Source organism: Polypterus senegalus, chromosome 3, assembly GCF_016835505.1.
Source record: "Polypterus senegalus isolate Bchr_013 chromosome 3, ASM1683550v1, whole genome shotgun sequence".
NCBI lineage: Eukaryota > Metazoa > Chordata > Cladistia > Polypteriformes > Polypteridae > Polypterus > Polypterus senegalus.
The window spans coordinates 104,087,157-104,107,117 of record NC_053156.1 but is presented as its reverse complement, the minus strand read 5'-3'; the positions used below and the strand labels follow the sequence as shown (position 1 = coordinate 104,107,117).

General features: G+C 37.5%; 2 protein-coding genes across 2 annotated transcripts; both read right to left on the bottom strand.

Annotated features, from left to right (window-relative positions):
- Positions 1-14,305: 14,305 nt before the first annotated feature.
- LOC120526809 (E3 SUMO-protein ligase ZBED1-like) lies at positions 14,306-15,618 on the bottom strand. Its single transcript, XM_039749950.1, has 5 exons — positions 15,520-15,618; positions 15,209-15,440; positions 14,977-15,120; positions 14,814-14,882; positions 14,306-14,718 (listed from the first exon to the last, which is right to left on the bottom strand). Exons 1-5 carry the CDS (start codon positions 15,603-15,605, stop codon positions 14,326-14,328), a joined length of 924 nt encoding a protein of 307 aa, XP_039605884.1. The 5' UTR covers positions 15,606-15,618; the 3' UTR covers positions 14,306-14,325.
- Positions 15,619-15,795: 177 nt separating this feature from the next.
- LOC120526591 (E3 SUMO-protein ligase ZBED1-like) lies at positions 15,796-16,736 on the bottom strand. Its single transcript, XM_039749751.1, has 2 exons — positions 16,639-16,736; positions 15,796-16,306 (listed from the first exon to the last, which is right to left on the bottom strand). Exons 1-2 carry the CDS (start codon positions 16,734-16,736, stop codon positions 15,796-15,798), a joined length of 609 nt encoding a protein of 202 aa, XP_039605685.1.
- Positions 16,737-19,961: the final 3,225 nt, after the last annotated feature.

Below are 19,961 nucleotides of genomic sequence, written 5' to 3'. Positions count from 1 at the left end.
GTGAGGAGGCGGTCAGTCCCAGCAGACAGTGTGAAAGAAACAGATGTTTCCAACCTTTTCATTGAAACTGCTGTCTGATTTCATATGAAGAATTAACAGCCTAACACTTAAAGTGATTTTCAGTTACTTTCTTCTCTGTGAGGGTAGGGAGCATGATAATAATCATAATATATCTTCAGCATTCTTCTTAAAAGGACCTGACATGAAAATGTATAAATAAAACAAGGAGATTACACTTTTCATTAAAATGAACCTTAATTTTACTGATAATAAGGTTATTCAGTTTCAATTGAAAAGCTGAAATAATTTCAATTACATTGAGTAGAAATATTTAATGGTTATTTTAAATACTGTCTGGGTTCAATATGGATCTGGGGTGCCTTATTTATAGAGTTCTTGTGTTTTCATTAGTTCCTCTGATTATTTATGATTTATTTATACAGCCAAAAGACTGTGCAGTGTTTCATGCTACAACACTCTACCAATTTTCTGCCTCAGGAATAACACCTTGGCCAAGGGGTGACTCATAATGGAGCCCAATTGCTGAAGGTAGAAACGACCTCACATTATGTTCTTTGGAGCAATGCGGTTGTCTCAGTTTGTTTTAATGAATGTGCTCCTATCTTTTACCAAGACCTAATATAGGGGATGGCTGTCATTGTCCAGAACAGTAAGCAGCTTCCAGAGTGACTTTTGCTCTACCACTTCCTCCAGTGATTTCAGCCAGACCTCCAAGACTAAAGAAGCCATTTTAATCAGTTTATTTAGTGTACTGGCATTACCTGCACTGATGCCATTTCCTCAGTACACTATTTGCATAGCAATTTAAGCTGTCCACTACAAACTGATAGAAAACATGTAAGAGTGGTCTGCATACACCAAACAACCTCAAATTCCTTGGGAAATAGAGGTGACTCTGACCCTTTTTGTATACCGCTTCTGTGTTGGTACACCACTCAAACCTTTCATTCAAATGCACCCTTTGTTACTTAAACGTTCTCACAACCTTCACATCTTCACCATCAATGAGACTCTTTGGCAGAGTGGGCTTGAACTTCTTGAAGTCTACAATTATTCCCTTTGTCTTATTGATGTTAAGCTGCAGGTGGTTCAGTTTGCACCATTCAATAAAATTGTTCACTAGAGCCTTGTAGAACTCAACATTGGCAGTGTCATCTGACAATTTCTCCATATTACATGATTCAGTTTTGAATCTAAAGTCTGAGGTGTACAGCATAAACAGGAGGAGGGCCAGTACAGTTCGCTGTGGAACCCCTGCGCTCATAACCATACATGTCTTAAGTTGTTGTCTATCCGTTAGACAGTCCATTATCCAGGAAACAGAGGTAGCATCAACAACCATTGACTGATCATACACTCTCAAGAAATTGAGCTATAATACAGTATATTAAATGCATTAGTGAAAAAACATTAAAGAACATATTACAGAAGACTGAACCTGTCTCACTGAGACAGGTTACATGTGAGCTGGATTGGCATTTATGTACTGGGAAGCTATACTGTATGCATATATTTATACTAGGGAAAGGTTTCACAGTTCATGTCAGAGAACAAAGAGTAATATTTGTTATATACAAATTATAACTGTGAAATGAATGGTTTATAGGAAATGAGCAAAAATAAATCAGTAATACGGTAAAAATTGCTTACCTTAACACTAGAAATTATAAAGCAAAAATCTGGAAGCTACACATTAGCATGAATTCATAGCAGTTATGGAAATCTGTCTGGGTGTTTGGGAAGGGGGTAGGTATAATATAAAGGGATACATACTATTTAGAAAAGACAGACAAAAATCGAACAGGCGAGGGTTAATATTGCATACATACATACATACATACATATATATATATATATATACTGCTCAAAAGAATTAAAGGAACACTTTTTAATCAAAGTATAGAATAAAGTCACTGAAACTTATGGGATATTAATCTAGTTAGTTAAGTAGCAGAGGGGGTTGTTAATCAGTTTCAGCTGCTGTGGTGTTAATGAAATTAACAACAGATGCACTAGAGGGGCAACAATGAGATGACCCCCAAAACAGGAATGGTTTAAAAGGTGGAGGCCACTGACATTTTTCCCTCCTCATCTTTTCTGACTGTTTCTTCACTAGTTTCGCATTTGGCTACAGTCAGTGTCACTACTGGTAGCATGAGGCGATACCTGGACCCTACAGAGGTTGCACAGGTAGTCCAACTTCTCCAGGATGGCACATCAATACGTGTCATTGCCAGAAGGTTTGCTGTGTCTCCCTGCACAGTCTCAAGGGCATGGAGGAGATTCTAGGAGACAAGCAGTTACTCTAGGAGAGCTGGAGAGGGCCATAGAAGGTCCATAACCCATCAGCAGGACCAGTATCTGCTCCTTTGGGTAAGGAGGAACAGGATGAGCACTGCCAGAGCCCTACAAAATGACCTCCAGCAGGCCACTGGTGTGAATGTCTCTGACCAAACAACCAGAAAGACTTCATGAGGGTGACCCATGGGCCCCATGTCCTCTAATGGGCCCTGAGCTCACTGCCCAGCAGCATGCAGCTCAATTGGCATTCGCCATAGAATACCAGAATTGGCAGATGCACCACTGGTGCCCTGTGATTTTTACAGATGAGAGCAGGTTCACCCTGAGCACGTGACAGAAGTGAAAGAGTCTGGAGAAGCCATGGAGAACATTATGCTGCCTGTAACATCATTCAGCATGAGCAGTTTGGTGGTGGGTTAATGATTGTCTGGGGAGGCATATCCATGGAGGGTCACACAGACTGCTACAGGCTTGACAAAGGCACCTTGGCTGCCATTAGGTATCAGGATGAAATCCTTGGACCCATTGTCAGACCCTATGCTGGTACAGTGGCTCCTGGTGCACGACAATTCCTGGCCTCATGTGGTGAGAGTATGCAGGCAGTTCCTGGAGGATGAAGGAATTGATACCATTGATTGGCCACCACACTTTCCTGACCTAAATCCAATAGAACACCTCTGGGACATTATGTTTTGGTCCATCCAATGCCACCAGGTTGCACCTCAGACTGTCCAGGAGCTCAGTGATGCCCTGGTCCAGATCTGGGAGGAGATCCCCACAACACCATCTGTCATCTCATTAGAAGCATGCACCGATGTTGTCAGGCATGTATACAAGAACACAGGGGCCATACAAAGTGCTGCACAATTTTGAGTTGTTGCAATTAAATTTTGGCAAAATGGACTAGCCTGCCACATAATTTTTTCACTCTGATTTTTGGGGCGACTTTGAATTCAGGGCTCTGTAGGTTGATCATTTTCATTTCCATCAAACGATGTGGCATCCTTTCGTTCCTAACACATTACCCAGGCTATATCAGTATAGATATTCAGGAGGATTTCTTTTTCCCATTGAGATCTGATGTGTTTTCAAAGTGTTCCTTTCATTTTTTTGAGCAGTTTATATATATATATATATATATATATATATATATATATATATATATATATATATATATATATATATATGCAAATGTTTATAACTTGTTTCTGACTTCTGACTTTAAGCACTGAGAAAAAATATGCTACATCAAAATTTTAATTCCTGTAATCTGAAATATTTTTATTATATTACTTTTGCTGCTTCTCTTTAATGAACACTATTTACAAAAATTTTACACAAAAAAATGACACAAGGAAAAATGTAGCATTTAGATCAGTCAGTCTTTTTCATCATTAAGACCAACTATACACCATAATCAATACACATTGATTTTAGCAAAGCACAGTTTCAAAATCCATCGTCAAAATATCCCTGGCTGCTAAGCAACCTTTAATAAACCGAACAGTGTTTTGGAAAAAAATGACTTTAGAACTATGGCAAGAGCCACTTTTACTTTAATTGCTAAAAAAACATACATTTGTTCTCTAATTACTCCAGCCTGAGTCACTGTAACGTCACTCTGTAGACAGCATTCAAAAATAGGCTAAAGTAATGTAAAGAAATGATGTATGTATGTATGCAAATATGATGATAATGATGACGATGATGATATAGATAGGCATTTACTTGAGGCCTGAAATTGTTAAAAAGAAATTAAACAGGGATTAAATAATTTCTTCTCTCATTCATTTATTATTCTCTCTTATTCTAATATAGGATCATAGGAGGGCAGAGTAAATTCTGGGAAAACTGTGTGCAAGATGTAACAGTTAGTCATAGTTAGCCTTAATTATGCCACTAAAATTATTTAAAACATACAATACCAACATTTCCGTCTTTGGTGTGGCATTATTAGCAGCCTCATTGTTCATCCCACATTTGTATTACCAAAGTACGAGCATAGTTGTGTAGTTCAGGCAGAACTACCAACTATAGCAACAGTTGACAGGGGAACCCCTATATCACCACACTGTAGTTGTCTCCAGTTTACATTTGAAGGCTTTGACATTTTTGGGCTTGCATGTATTTGCATCTACTCTGTTTTGAGAATTGAGAATTCTCAGCGTTTACTACAAAGTATGTAGTCAATACCATGTTCTTTTGAGAAGTTAAAAGTGCATATTTGTATATACTTTTAACAATTTTGCTAAACATATTTCTGCATTCCTGCTTCATTGTAGACTATATATACATTTTTTATCCATAAAACCTATCAATGATATAGATTACTTTTTTTTATAAGGAATAAGGTAAACAGAGAGAGAGGTTTCACCTCGGAAGCCAATTTAGACTTTTACAAGGGAAGCAAGAAAACAAATAAAAGTTTTACAGAACAGACAACAATATTTATTTTTTTTTGTATAGCACTCTTTCCCAAGTGCAGGCGTAGAGCACTGTGAACAATTCTCAGTTAAAATAAAAGTATAGATTATGCTAATTACTATATATGAAACTGGTACACTTAAAAATAGAGATTTGTTAAAACACACTGAGAACAAGGTAGAAACTCATTAAACATAAATGGAAACCAATAATATCTGTCCATGAATTAATTGATGAACTATGACCAGTTAATGTTGGAGATTAAAGTTGTAAAAGAGAGTGTCAAAAATAAAGTCACAGACCTGAGGCCTCCTGCATAACACCATGGGTAGAATTCACACTAAAACATTGCGCATGGACAAAAGCCGAAATGTGCATATGTACACAAAAATCCAGATGCATATATCTGTGCGTACGCAAACTTCCATGTTCTTCTGCTACATAAATCCCGGTCATTGTGAAAAGTAACGCACGTAACTACCACTCCCAAACTCCTCCCAGAATTATGCCTCTTTGAATATGCAAATCAATATAAATAGCCCTTAAGCTCAGCGATCTGTGAAAAGCAACAGGAAAAATAGAAGAATTTCAGCAAGTGGAGGCAAGGAAAAACGTACTATGCGTTGGTTTAAACAGTGGTATAAACAACAAAAGGAAGTTGATCGATTGACATAGAGTGTCGGAGAAATTCAAAAGTCGTCAAAAGTCAAGTCGTAGCCCACTGTCGGAGTGTCATATGAAAGCTTATTAGGGTACAAAGAAAAGAAAAAAGCTTGAAATGTCAACTTTAATCTAGAAATTTATTTTGTTATAAACTTCATCTTAAAATCGTTTAATTTACTAGTTACTCAAATCCCATTGTACTTAAAGTAGCACGTTAAATTCATTGTATTATATGTGTTCTTCTATGTGCTCTATGTCAGGGGTTCCCAAACCTTTGAACGTCAAGTACCACCTGAGGTTAAGTGAGTTGCGTTGCGTACCACCCACATCTTGTTGAAAAGGAGGGAGAGCTGTAACCTGAAATCTGAATAAAAGTTGAAGAATTGGAAGAAATTATGCATAAAATTAATGAAAAAATTTGTGCATGTACATAAATTGATAAATTCCACCCCAAAACTAAATCCTGCCTTTGGCCTGTATGTGACACAGTTACCAAAGATGAAATGGGATCGGCTTTGTGCTTAGATCTAGTGACTACAATGCGATACAGCGGCAGTGCACGTATAACAACAAACGCAAGCGGTTTCTGTGAGGCAGAGTTACCGAAGACTAAATAGTGTTGGCGTTGTGCTTTCATCTAGTGACCAAAAGCTCAAACAGTGAAGAAGTAGTAGTTGACTTCTGCGAAACGGAATTATGGTAGCGTTAAATGAACTAAAAACTGAATCGAATAATAGGTTTTATTTATTCAGATGACGAAATTTCACACCACACTAAATTTGGGAATCCACATATTATTGTATTTAAACAGCTTTATTGGTTTTTGCTTACAGCAGGCTTGTCATAAAGGGTTTTGCACACATAAATTAAATTTCAGGGACCGCGAAAAGTACCACCTGAAAAGGCTCCGCGTACCACAGTTTGGGAACCACTGCTCTATGTGTCTGAATTACTACGTGCTTCTTAAATTGGCTTTCTCTTGCTCCAACAGGACACAGAATCCATTATATTCGTGATATTATAGCTCTCTGAATAATTTAAATACTGAGATGTATACTTGATATTTTCACAATGACAGGAATTAAAGCAAGTATTAAACATGGGAACACGGTGATAGTGACGAACTGACGCCCCGTCCAGAGATTGTTCCTGCCTCCTGCAAGATGCTTGCAGCGCCGTGCATGACCTTCGATGAAATAATTAATTGCAGCAGTACTGTCTCTTTCAAACGTACTAACCCCCAATTCCTGTCCTTCCTTTTCTTTCTCCAAGTAGCCAATCGCCACACAATCAGCTCTGTAATAGAAATTAAGCCATCTGCAAGGTTAGAACGCTGATTCTTCAAAAGTTTTAAGGAACATATATCTTTACAATATCTTTGCAGTACATGTTTAATTATTCTATCCATCTATCCTTCCAGTGTCGTGCCAGCCCCAGCAAGAAAACAGCGCAAGGCAGAAATAATCCCTGAATGGGGAGCCAGCTTCTTGCTAGCACTGCGACACTGTGTCCTCACATTTAATTATTAACAGTATACATTATTTAAATGATGTTAACATTTTATCTGTATAATGTAATAAAAATATTTTGCTGCATTTCATCTTAAAATGTTATCGTCATCATATTTAAATACGCGCTAAAGTGGCTGAGGTTGTGCAATATAACTGTATCGCAAGTTTACAGTGAGGTAACTGTACTTATAAGTACAAACAGTTCTACAAGTCGCACTTGATGGACTGATTGATTGTGTTTATGTTCTTGGGATGAAACTGTTTCTGAACAGCAAGGTTCGTACATGAAAGGCTCCGAAACGTTTGCTGTATGGGAGCACTTCAAACAGACAGCATGGCTGAGGCAGCGTGTGCTAGATGCTGTACACCGATAATTCTCTTTCCGATCAGCTACAGTAGAGCTGTGATTCCAAACTCAGATACAGTGATATAAATACTCCAAGTGGTGCAGTGAGAGCAATATGGAAAAAGATGATCCGCTGTGGCCACTCCTAACGGGAGGAGCTGAAAGAAGAAGAAGAAGGTGCAGTGAGAGTAACAATGCTAAAGCAGCTATAGTATTTAGAATAGTTTGGCCATTCCGTGGACCATTATATTGTTATAGGTTAATTACAATCAGATGCCTTAAACTAATAAACAATATGCAGTTAATTTCAGTGTACATGATAAAGCCACGTAAGGGATGTGGATCTAAAAAAGAAAGGGAAACCACATGGGAACAGTAGCACTGCTTTGATGCTAGGTACCGCCAGTTTGCAAAACCAAGCGGAGAACTTGTGTATGCCAGGGATTGACCTAGCGTGAAAATGTGCGTGACTCTACGCCAAGTTTAGTTTTTTTACATCGAGATGTGAGCATGAAAATGGGCATATGCAGCAATTTTGTGCGTACGCACCGTTTTACATGAGGCCCCTGGAGACCTCTGCCAACTGGCCACCTACCTGCTCCTGGGTTTTCTATAGTCCAATCTGATGAGAGAATCGTTCCATCCAAATATTCCAACACTCCTTTATCTAAGATGTCTTTTCGATATGCAGGATAGCAGTCTGACAGTATAGCAGTGGAACAAGTGCCTGATCAACATTCCGAGAAGAGAAACAGAATAGAGAAGGATTAGTAATGGTTTTGTAAATATTGCATTAATTATATTTTTACAAATGACTAATAAACAGAGATGCAGTGTGCACAGCTAATCCGCATCGCTAGTCAGAGTATGCTAGACTAGAGTAGTGTCTTCAGTCTGAATTTAAAAACTGAGACTAAAGGGGTATCTGTGACAGTGCGGGTAGGCTACATGCTCCCTGGTTGCTTCCAGGAGCCTATTGAACCTGGAACCGTCCATAGTCATAAACTGAGATGAGCTAGGCAAATGAGGAAATACTCAGTAAGCAAGGTGTTGGTGTAAAAGTATTCAGTGCTTTTCTAAAATCCAAACAAAAATGAAGTGTCCAAAGTGTAGTGCAACAAAAAAATAAATAATTCGTTATAATCCAAGTATCCAGTGGAGGTTAAAATTCAAATAAATACTTCAATACAAATTTGGTTAAAATCACAAGCAGTTTTTTTCTTTAAAAACAAACATTTTGAATTAACTGAAAACTGAATAAATAATTAATTATACAGCCAGTGAATATTGCAGTAGTTAACCCTAAAAGAAATAAATGTAAGAATTAATTTCTCAGCATATTGCATATTTAGAAAATGTCAACCTCCCAACATTTTAAAATGGAAAAAAACATCTTTTGGATAGTTTTGCAATGTATGTTTTAAATGACACGTTAATGTCGAAGGTAACGTCTAAATGGTGCTTTTATTCAGTAAAACTAATGGCAATTCCAATAACTAACATTTCTGTTTTTTAGGTATTCAGAGACAAATAGTTCTTATCCATCCACCCGTTTAACTCACTAATACAATTAATTAAGATCAGCATCAGAGAAATGACATTTGGTTTAAAGGAAAGATATAATTGGGTGTCATCTGCATATGAATGAAAATTAATGTCATGTTTTCTAATGATAGATCTCAGTGGAAACATGTAAAGTAAAAACAGTAAAGATCCCAGATACTGAGCTCTGCAGGACACCATATTTAACTTCTGAGAATAATGATGGAGTACTGTCAGCACATTTCTGTACACACTGGCAACAATTTAATAAATAACTGAACCAGGCAAGCACAGTGTCTGTGAACCCAATGGCATTTTCTACTCTGTGTAATAAAATAGAATGGTCAATAGTATCTAAAATATCTACACATTTTGATGCAGTTATAATCTAGATATCATACTCTACTTGTTTTAAACTGTGAGTGTACTAGTAAGAACAGAACAAAGACAAACATAATTTAAAGATGTAACATTTAGATTTTGAGTCTCAACTCCTTAAGTGATAATTAAATGTGATATGTGGCTATGACTATGACAATCTGGCAAACCCCTACTGAGTTTAACAAATAAATAAAACATTCACTGTTCAGTATCAGTTTCCATTTCAATGTGTATATTAAACCCCCCTTCAAAACTATATAATCATACTTTATGGTTAAATCGGATATAAACCTGCCAAATTTAGTCATGGTGGTCTGTATTACAATTAAGCTGGAATTTGTTTTAATATCTAATATGAATGCCTCAAAGAATGTGAACTTGCCTCTGTTTTTAAATTTGGATTGCAGTTCACATAGAATTATCCCAAGGCTACCTTCTCAACCAGAATCTCTTGATTTATGAAGGAATGGAAAACCTTCTGGCGATGCCTCAGCTTAAGAGAATAGTGTCCCTTTTACTAACCCTGGTGTCACTGAGAAGAAACAAATCAGATTTTGTACTTAATATAATAATGATTTTGCACTTAGGATAACTAAGCAAGTCAACATAGTACTGCATGCCTCTTGATTAGCAAGGTAAAATACAGTAGATAGAAAAGTTAACCTTGTCAATCATTGTCAGTTTTGACCGATTTACCAATTCCCAGTTTTAATACAAACTGTCATTTTAAGAATAACCTTGAAATACCTAGTCTCAGAATTCTTTTTTTTTCAGAGTAAGCCAACAACTTTTTACTGACGACATTTAACTGCTCAGTTTGTTTTAGGGAATTGGGCGTGATGCCGTTTGTGAATACTGTATATTCCATCATCAAGTACATTTTCCAAAGCCTGTCAGTTTATATAAAATTTAATTCACTTCACTTGCATGTTATCCCTATTTCTAGTATGCTAGAATAGTTACTTAAAAAGCATTACAGAATCATGCAAAGTTGCTCTCAAAAAATGTACTACATCCTAAATTCACATTGCTTACATAAATGTGAAAGCAGTTACAGCAACGGCAACTTGAAATCTGACGCACTTAAATCATTGTGGACCAGTATCACTTTTACAAATTAATTACTTTCTCTTGCTGCACTTTAGATTGTGGTGAATTTTTTATTACCCAGAAGATTTTCTTTATTTTCGTGCGAAAGAAATCAAATGACGCAAAATCAAAATGTTAAAGATAATTTGATTTACTGAGCAGGGAATGCTGGATTAGTAAAGTCACAGACATGCCAAACGTGAGTACTTGTCAGAACATGTACAGAAAGATTTTACACCTATTTGTTTTTGTTTTTCAATTATATTTCCAGAGTCTACTTATCATAGGGAGTGACCCTTCTCTCCTTAATGGCATAATATTGTGTATTTTTTACTTTTGAAAATTTTTTCTATTTATAAATTTGTCTTATACCATACCAATAAAACTTTCTTCACTTCACTGATAAAATTAGGATTTGCCATCAGTGCATTTACCAATTCAATGACTCTGCTATTAATTTTCAAAAATTTTGTTTATTTTTCTATTTTTGTATCATTTAACAAGACAATCTAAAATTATTTCAGGGATCCAAGATGGACACTGAATTATCATATAGTCATGTGGCACATATGTGACATCATAAATCACAGTCAAATGACATTTCTTGACACTTTACCTTACTCTAAAAGTAGGCCTTGAACAATAGTTAGACTGTTTGCTTTTCCAAGTTTTTGATACACTCTTAAAAGTAATGCTTCTTTAAATGGATTTTATGGTTCTTTACCGGGTTGTGTAGTTCCTTTGTAGAGACATTGCTTGACAAAGCACTATCTCATTATGTGCAGGATTCTTTGCATGTGAAGTTGGTATAAGTAAATAAGTAGAAAAAAAATGAAATCTTTAATGTAAGTTATCTAGCAGGACACAAACACATTAAGAACATCTGCATTTAGCTTGTGCTACTGTATGCAGCAACAGTCCTTTTAAAATCATGAGCAATTAGTATTTCACAAAAATGTTACCAGCTATTCATGGCTATTTGCTGTAAATGGCCTGATATGAATCCAAAGAAATAAAATTTATTTTTGGAACTTTCATGACCCCTACCATAACAGGTGGAATGGTTAGTGATGAGTCCACCTCTGACCATTAGTATGGGTTATCCATAACTGAAGACCAAGTAAGGAGACAACAGAGGAAGCTACACACAGGAAAAGATGCAGGACCAAATGGAGTCAGCCCTGTAGTTCTTAAGGCCTATGCTGCCTAACTTTGTGGTGTCCTCTGTCACCTGTTCATTCTGTCCCTAGAGCTCCAGGAAGTGCTGCTGCTGTGGAAAAAGTGCTGTTTCTGTTCCAAAGAAGGCAGGTGCCACTTCATTTAATAACTACAGACCTGTGGCACTTACGTCTCATATCATGAAGACCTTTGAGAGACTGGACATGGACTTAAAGGGTCCTCTGGACCCACTGCAATATTCCTATTGGACAAAGATTAGAATGGAGGATGCAATTATCTGTCTGCACCACAAGGCTTAATCTCACCTGGACAAAGCTGGCAGCACTGTGAGAATTATGTTTTTTGATTTCTTTGGTGCCTTCAATACCATCCAGCCATCCCTGTTAGGGGGTAAACTCAGAGATATGCAGGTGGATGAGCCTATGGTGTCCTGGACAATGGACTATATGTTGATCAAACTGCAGTTTGTGAAACTCAAAGATTGTGGTTTTGATACGGATGTGAGCAACACTGCAGTACCACAAGTACCACATCCTGTCTCCTTTTCTCTTCACTCTGTACACATCATACTATAAATAGAACTCCAGGTCATGTCACTCCCAGAAATTCTCAGATGATTCTCTGCTTATGGGATGTATTGATAAACGGGATAAGACAGAGTATAGGAGCCAGATGGAGAAGTTTGTTTCTTGGTACAAAGGCCATTTTCTGTTTCTTAACATTAGCAAAACCAACTGCTTATTGTCCTTCTCCACACCGAAAGCGTCTATGTCCAGTCACTACTCAAGAGGTGGATGTAGAGATGGTCCACTCCTTCAAGTACTTTGGGGTTCCATATTAATGACAGGTTGGAATGGTCTCAAAACACAGCAGAACAATATAAGGGCAGAGCAGGCTCTTTTACCTTAGGAGACTATGGTCTTTTAATATGGGAAGTAACATCCTTCACATCTTCGGTAACTCTGTGAAATTTTATACACTGTAGTGTGCTGGATTGATAATATCACTTCAAGAGTGGACCACCAAATCAACAAGCTAAATAAATTACAATTATTTGTACTTTTCTCTGCTGTCTTTTCCTGTTCTTCTGTGGTGGTGATTTATGCAACCATCACCTGATCAAGACACCATGTCAGTACCAATGATGATAAAATGAAGGCAGGTTCCCCAGCTGTCCACGAGATCGACTTCATTGAATCCTCTTACATGTAGCCTGGAAACAATAGGAATGATTTAAGAACTTTTATGCTGGGTAGAATGCGCAGTGGGAACTGGCCAGTCTTTTTGCATCAGAACACCTGTAGATTTTGTTTTTTTTCTCCAGTCTAACTAGAGTTTTTTTTTTGTTTGTTTTTTATTTTTTCTGTCCTCTCGGCCATCTGTGGAGTCACTGGACTCATCTTTAGAGACTTGTACCATGATTATAAGGACGCTACTCTTCTGTTTGATGTCTATCTGTTTTTTGAAATTGTATAGATTTTTATTTCTTTGTTACTTATTCTTTGATATTACTGTTTAATCTTATTTGTTTTTCTTTTCTTGTACCTTTGACATCTTGTAAAGCACTCTGGGCTACATTGTGTGTATGAAAATGTGCTATATAAATAAGTGTTGTTGTTATGGGGTGTGCTTTGACCCCCTGAAGGCCGTAGCGAAGGAGACAATTAAAACATAACTTAGCACAATTATGAACAATGCTGCACATTCTCTTTGTGACACACTAACACTGAGGACTTTCAGCCAACAAATTATTCAGCAAAAGTTTGTCAAAAAACGCTACTGGGGCTTGGTTATACTAACAGCAATATGTCTGCATAATGCCTCTCTGTGACTGTAACAGTCAAGTCAGAATTTTCTTTCTTTTTATTTTGTCCAGCAATAGCACTGTGTGAGTTGCCTACAACAAATCTGCTCAACCTTGCTCATTTGTGTCAAAATGTGTAAAGAAAAAGAGCAATTACAAAATAATCATATGCAAAACTGCAGCAGTGTATATAAATGATTTGTTAATGTTTGCAAAACTGCTTCGCTCGCCCACCCCCATGTTTGGTTTGGTGTTTGGTTTACAAGATATACAATACAATAGAATTTATTTTTTCTATAGCCCAAAATCACACAAGAAGTGCCGCAATGGGCTTTAATAGGCCCTGCCACCTGACAGCCTTGACCCACTAAGAAGTCCAAGAAAAAACTCCCAAAAAAAAACCTTTGTAGGGAAAAAATCGAAGAAACCTTGGGAAAGGCAGTTCAAAGAGAGACCCCTTTCCAGGTAGGTTGGGCGTGCAGTGGGTGTCAAAAAGTAGATGGTCAATACAATACAGTACAATCCATAGAACATAATAAATCCTCAATACAGTATAAAAATAAAAATTCTAGAAGTACGGAGTAGAATTTCACATTAGATGATATCACATAATATGATTTGGATTTGTTTAGAGTCCTGGAGACCTCATTTATGAAGCTGCCTCCCCCATTTTGCCATTCCACATCTGAAATAGCGCTAATCCGATGAAAGGACCCCTCTTTCCCACAATTCCTGCGATCCTCCATTAGGGATGACTTTACCTTAGGCAGGCAATATACAATTTAAAGAGATTGTTATTTTCTTGGGAATTGTTACATATGCATTGTTTTCAGTTTTACTTTAAAAACTTTTGTAAAAACAATACTTGTCCTTTATTTTCGTCCTTGTGCGTGGTTACATCTCTTCCTCGTCAGACGTATAATTAGGGATGGGTATCGTTTAGGTTTTATCCGATACCGGTGCCAAAACGGTACTTTTGAAACGGTGCCGGTGCTTAAACGGTGCTCGAACCGGTGCTTAAAAAAATAAAGAACACAAACTTCGTCCAAAAACCTCTTGCGTTTTTATTTTTCCCAGTAATTTTTTTTAAACAAAATTATAACAAACCTAGCCCTTTCTGTCAATAAAACATAACTTCTTTGGTTGGAACCAGTGCTTAAACAATTGAAAACACAAACACAAGAGAAAACTCTTTCAGAAGGCGTTGATGACGCTGAGACACACAAGTATTTTTCTGATAGGGCAGATAAATTGGGGAGTGTATCCCTCTTACTCCACCACCAGGCCACAGGGTCTTGTCCAGAGGTAACTCCTGGCAGTCTTTTGTATATTTGAAGCTCCTTCTGTACCTGCTCTGTGATTGAGGGGACTCTACCCGCTTGAGAAGCAGCCTGTTGAAGCTCTCTGTCTTCATCCTCAAACAGCTTTTCTAAGGGTGACTTCTGGACCTTACTTAGCTGAAAAACAACAAAAAAAGATGTGCGAGGTTTGCAAAATAAATAAAGATCACTTTTAGAATGTAGTGGTTGTGTTAGAAAAAATCTGAAATTACATATTGTTCTGGCTTGTCCATGTCAGCATCATCCACCTCGCTGTGTGCTTTGGGGTCCTCAGTGGGAGGCTATGGACACACAGATAGTAAAAGAGCATTCCTTCAACATAGAAACTACATCATGATGCAAAAGGACAAGATTGTACACACACAATGAAAATACCTGTGCAACTGCTGCTGTGGCATTTGCAACTGCTGCCTTCTCCAACCTGTCCCAGATGTCAGTAGCTGCCTCACCACCTAGCCTGCCTTTAAAACGTGGGTCCATCATCGTGGCCTCCTTCAGAAATTTCTGAAGGTTTTCATCCTTTAAGTAAAACAAGATATAACATAGGAGCTGATACTGAAAAAAGGTAACCCTATTTTTCATGCGCATTGATATTGTCTGCAAATACCTGATATCTTTTCTGCAGACTACCCCAGACTTTCTCTTTTATTGAAGAGGTGAAAACACTGTCTTCATCACATCGTCTGAAATGTGCCTCCAGCTTGGCCAGGATGGGGATGATTTGGCTGCATGTGGGTGACTTGTCAGTTGACACACACCTGGTTGACGTGTACAGGACTTGCATGCACTTAATAAACTCCTCTGCCTTCATTAAATCGGTGTGCGTGAACCTTTCTAGCCTGTTGAAAAATATTCAAAATGTTAAAGGTAACGGACGTAATTAAGCTCTTGCAAGTGATGCTCATGTCATTCACTTACTTGTCCTTCTCCATAGGCTTCCTCAGCCGTAGATCCAGAGCAGCTGCCTGGATTGCATCAAACTGCTCCATAAATCTCTCCACCATCAGGAAGAGAGAATTCCAGCGTCTTAACGTCAAGAATGACATTATGCTCTGGCAAATCTAAAGCACAGATAGACACAAACATATTTTAAATTACTAGAAAAAAGGTAATATTAATAACAATACTTCTTGATATGTAACTACATGCGCTACTTACTCAGGATTCGCTGCTTTTCTCTGAGCACAGTTTTGCTCAAGGATGAACGTTTGAGCCACACCACAGCTGAACGGATTTTGGCACACCAGCTGGAAACTGCAGGAATGTCATACACCTTTGTGCGGCCAGGTTGAGGGTATGAGCAAAGCATCCCACTTTTAAAAAGTCCAATTTTTTCAAAGCAACATCCATGTTGCAGGCATTGTCTACAGTGGCAGCAATTATTTTCCCTCCCAAGTGAAATTGCTCCACAACACTTGATATTTCTTTAGCGACAACTGGACCTGTTTGTGACTCATAAACTGCTTCAGTGCTAAGCACATTCTGCTTCATTTTGCCTTTGTAGATGTAGTGAACAGTCACTGTGAGGAAATGGTCCTGAGCAATACTGGTCCATCCATCACAGGTGATAGCGACCTTGTTAACCTGTGCCAAATTCTGGATGAGGTTGCTTTTCTCCACGCAATACCAAGCAGGTACAAGTGTGTTGGATAGATCATCCCTCGATGGGGGCTGATACCTTGGATTAAGGGCAGTGGACATCTCCCTGAATTAAAAAAAAAACACAAAACAAAACAAAAAACAAATTTAAAAAAAAAGAAAGTGTTTTTGACTTGAAATTTAATTCTTTTTTTCGGATAAAATAAATAAAACATATAAACCAGTTCCCAGAATAAACAGAAAATACATTTGAATTTTCATTAATTTTTTTCTTCCAGATAAAAAATAAAAACATATAGCTCACCTTTTATTCAAATATAGTTTACTTATAATATTTAGAGAAGACTTACAAAGCTAAGCAGCTATGAACATATTAACCTTTACAGTATTATACAGTCTATTTTTTTTTTTATGTAAGAGTAATACAACATTTTTCACCTGAATGATGGTGACTCCACCGTTGAAAATGGATGGAGATCTTTGACTATAAATTTTGTCACTGCCCTATGAATTTCGTCCACTTTTTCTTTCGTCATTTTAGCCAGGGTGAAGGGAGTATCTGCCATCAAACAAGAAGACAGCCGCATGTAACTACGACGGTGTTTGCTAGTTCACCTTACATGCATTAATGTAATAACGTGGCTAGCCTACTCAACGTAAATTGCACGAACAACATTAAGCTACTCACCCAGAGAAGAACGGGTGCTGCTGCCATCATCATCATCAGTTATCATTTCTGCTACACTGGCAGGGCTAGGGGCCGGACTCTCCTCCTCGGGTTCTTGGATGTTGCTAACTCCGAGAACAGGCACCACACCTGCAGTAGATGTGCTCGGTGTGATGTCTTGCTGCAACTTATCAAATGCGGTGCATTTTTCGGCTTTTAAAAAAACGCCATGCGACGCCATGTGTTTCATTAGATTTGAGGTGTTACCTCCTTTGCACATTATTACCTTTAAGCATTTGTTGCAGGATGCTGAGTTTATATCTTTTGCTGTGAAGTACAGCCACACTCTCGAGCGCTTCAGCTTCGGCATTTTAGCTCTGCTCTAAAAAAAACCCGTACATACCTGGGCCTGCCTACTATCCTTGGAAAGGAAGTGATTGGCTAGATTTCTCAGGGAAAAAAGCACCAAAATGAAGCACCGAATTGTGCGCTGCTTTTCGGTCTGGTTACTACCGTTCATGTCAGCACCGGTTCCACAATGGCACCGGACACCGGTACCCATCCCTACGTATAATGCTGTTCACATTGTGAAGGGCGGGGCAGCTGAGCGCACACTAAGGATATGCCGTTGCATCATCTGCTGTCTTCCTGCTGTTGGCAAGCTGCACGTTTTGCTTGTCTCTTGTCGTTGTTTTAAGAGCTGGGAGCACATGATGCTTGTCTGACAGATGCAATCCAACAACTGCTAGCTTAGGTGTTTGTGGACTTGTTTTAAATGATGGCTCACTGCCTGGTCTCGTGTGACATTGTAAAAACAATACTTGTCCTTTATTTACAGCCCCGGGTGTGGTTAAATTCTTTCTTATAGGACGTATAATGCTGCTCGCGCACGTTTGGGGAATGTCGGTTATGGGGGCTGCTGTCGCGCTGCCTTTCGATCTTTTTAAAGCCTGTACAGCCGCTGTCCTTTTTCCTACTTTGTGTCTCTGCTGCTCGCGTTGTGATCGCTTCTCCATCATCATAAATGTACACCTGACCGAATTGTGTTTTCTTTAAAATTAAACTTGTCATTGGTTTCATTTATAACGTATTGTCCTTTACTGAGACACCTGTATCTGTGTGTGCTGCTTCCCTTTACACTACTGTTTTTTTTTTTCTCTTTCGTCTCGCGGTTCTTTTATTTGTCTTTCGTTATCTTAATGTGAAGATCACGTATCGTCTCCTAGTCATTCATTCCAGAGGATTTTTTTTATAATAGAGAGAAAAGATTTGTTATATTGTAAAAAAATGCAAGGCTAAATAAAAATTGTCTAGGTATCACAGAAAGCTACATGATCAGTTTACTCAGTTTCAATAAAGTACTTTTTACTTTTAATTTCATTTTTGCGTGTTTTATTTCAAAATGGCCCTATTTTAAAGGCTTTAATTATTGCACTGTTGGAGGTTTTTTGGACCTTTCTTAATGCCATTGTAATTTATTTAAAAAAGAATTTTTCATACTGGTTTTGTTGCCTAGCATTTGTTGTCTCATTTATTTTTATATACATTGTTGCAGTTTTTCAAAATTTTATGGCTCATTTATATATATTTTTTTATATATTTCATTTTATTTAAATATTTCTGTATTTTATTTAATACTCATATTTTTTTATTTATTTCATTTAATTTAATACTCCTGATTCAAATATTCTAGTGTTCTTTGTGAAACGCACACAATCAAATTTTTGAGACTGATAAAGTCACAACAGGAGTGAAAAATATTAGCAGATGTTAGATTACGGTTTAATGAGATGACAATTTCGTTAACATTAAAAGTCTAGCTGAAAGACAAACCTTATTTTCTTGATTGTTGGAAATGAACACTTAACTTTTTCTTCTTCCTCGCTTCCTTCTCCTTATTTTGAGAAACTACTAATTGCTACAAAAGTGTCATCGGCAAAACACCTGTTTCATGCTGGGTACAATTTTTTTAGCATTTCAGTATGTGTAACGAATCTAATTTACATATCTTATGTATGTAATTTGTAGTATTTTTTTTTTTAATAAAGCACTAAGTGCTTATTATGATTTATTGTTTGGACTATTTGCAGTTTTGGGTAGGTCAAACAACCTATGCGAACCCCCAAGCCCCCAAAAGCTACACCTCTGAATTATGCAATGAATAAATTCAGAACCATAATGTACTTAGGCACTGGTCTGATAAAGATTGCCTCACATCCTCTCTCATTTTTTTATGGCGAGGGCATTTACTTTTTGTGTTATTATTGATCAACTATTATTTCTTGATCAACTGCTAGAAAGACTGCTACTGTCTTTGTTATATTATCATTTTATGAAAATTAAACAAATTGTACATTTTCCAAGGCTGGCTTACAATATGCCACCCATCCCAACAGTTTCACACTTTGAGTTGTAGGTACTCAGCATAAAAATTTTGCACCCTCCTCTGTATAAGGGCTTTTTTGAGCCCTTCAAGTGTAGATGTTGGTTACCGCGGCTGCTTGAATTTCACGAGTACTAGCATAATTGTGGATTGTCAAAACCCACCTTGAGTTAACAAGAAACACTTTGCATTTGTGGAGACGATTGACACTTGATTGGAGATCTAAGCCTATTCAAGTGAGTTTTACTGAGCTAAGTCCTCATTTCATAACTGCACATCGTGGAACAGCAAATAGATTACAGTTTAGATAAGCATTAGAATTTAGATAAGCATTGTAGTTTATGGATATACAACATGGTAAATTGCTGTGTATTTTGTCTTGGAATGTTTACATTTCCAATTAGATAGTAATGTTAAATTTCTTTGGTTGTTCATTAATATGTGCAGTCAGAAGATGGATGTCATGAAGCTTCCTGTGTGCTTCTTCTGGTGTTGTTAGACAGATTGATTTGGGCATTTTGAGTACTTAAATCTGCACCTTCTTTGGCTATTCGATATCAGCTTTTAACTGCAGTCCTTTTGATGGAGTGTAACACACTGTTTACTTCAAATGCAAATTCTGCAGTTCATATTTTCATGAATAATACTGACAATTCTTTTATGGAAAAAGATGATCCGCTGTGGCAACCCCTAGCGGGAGGAGTCGAAAGA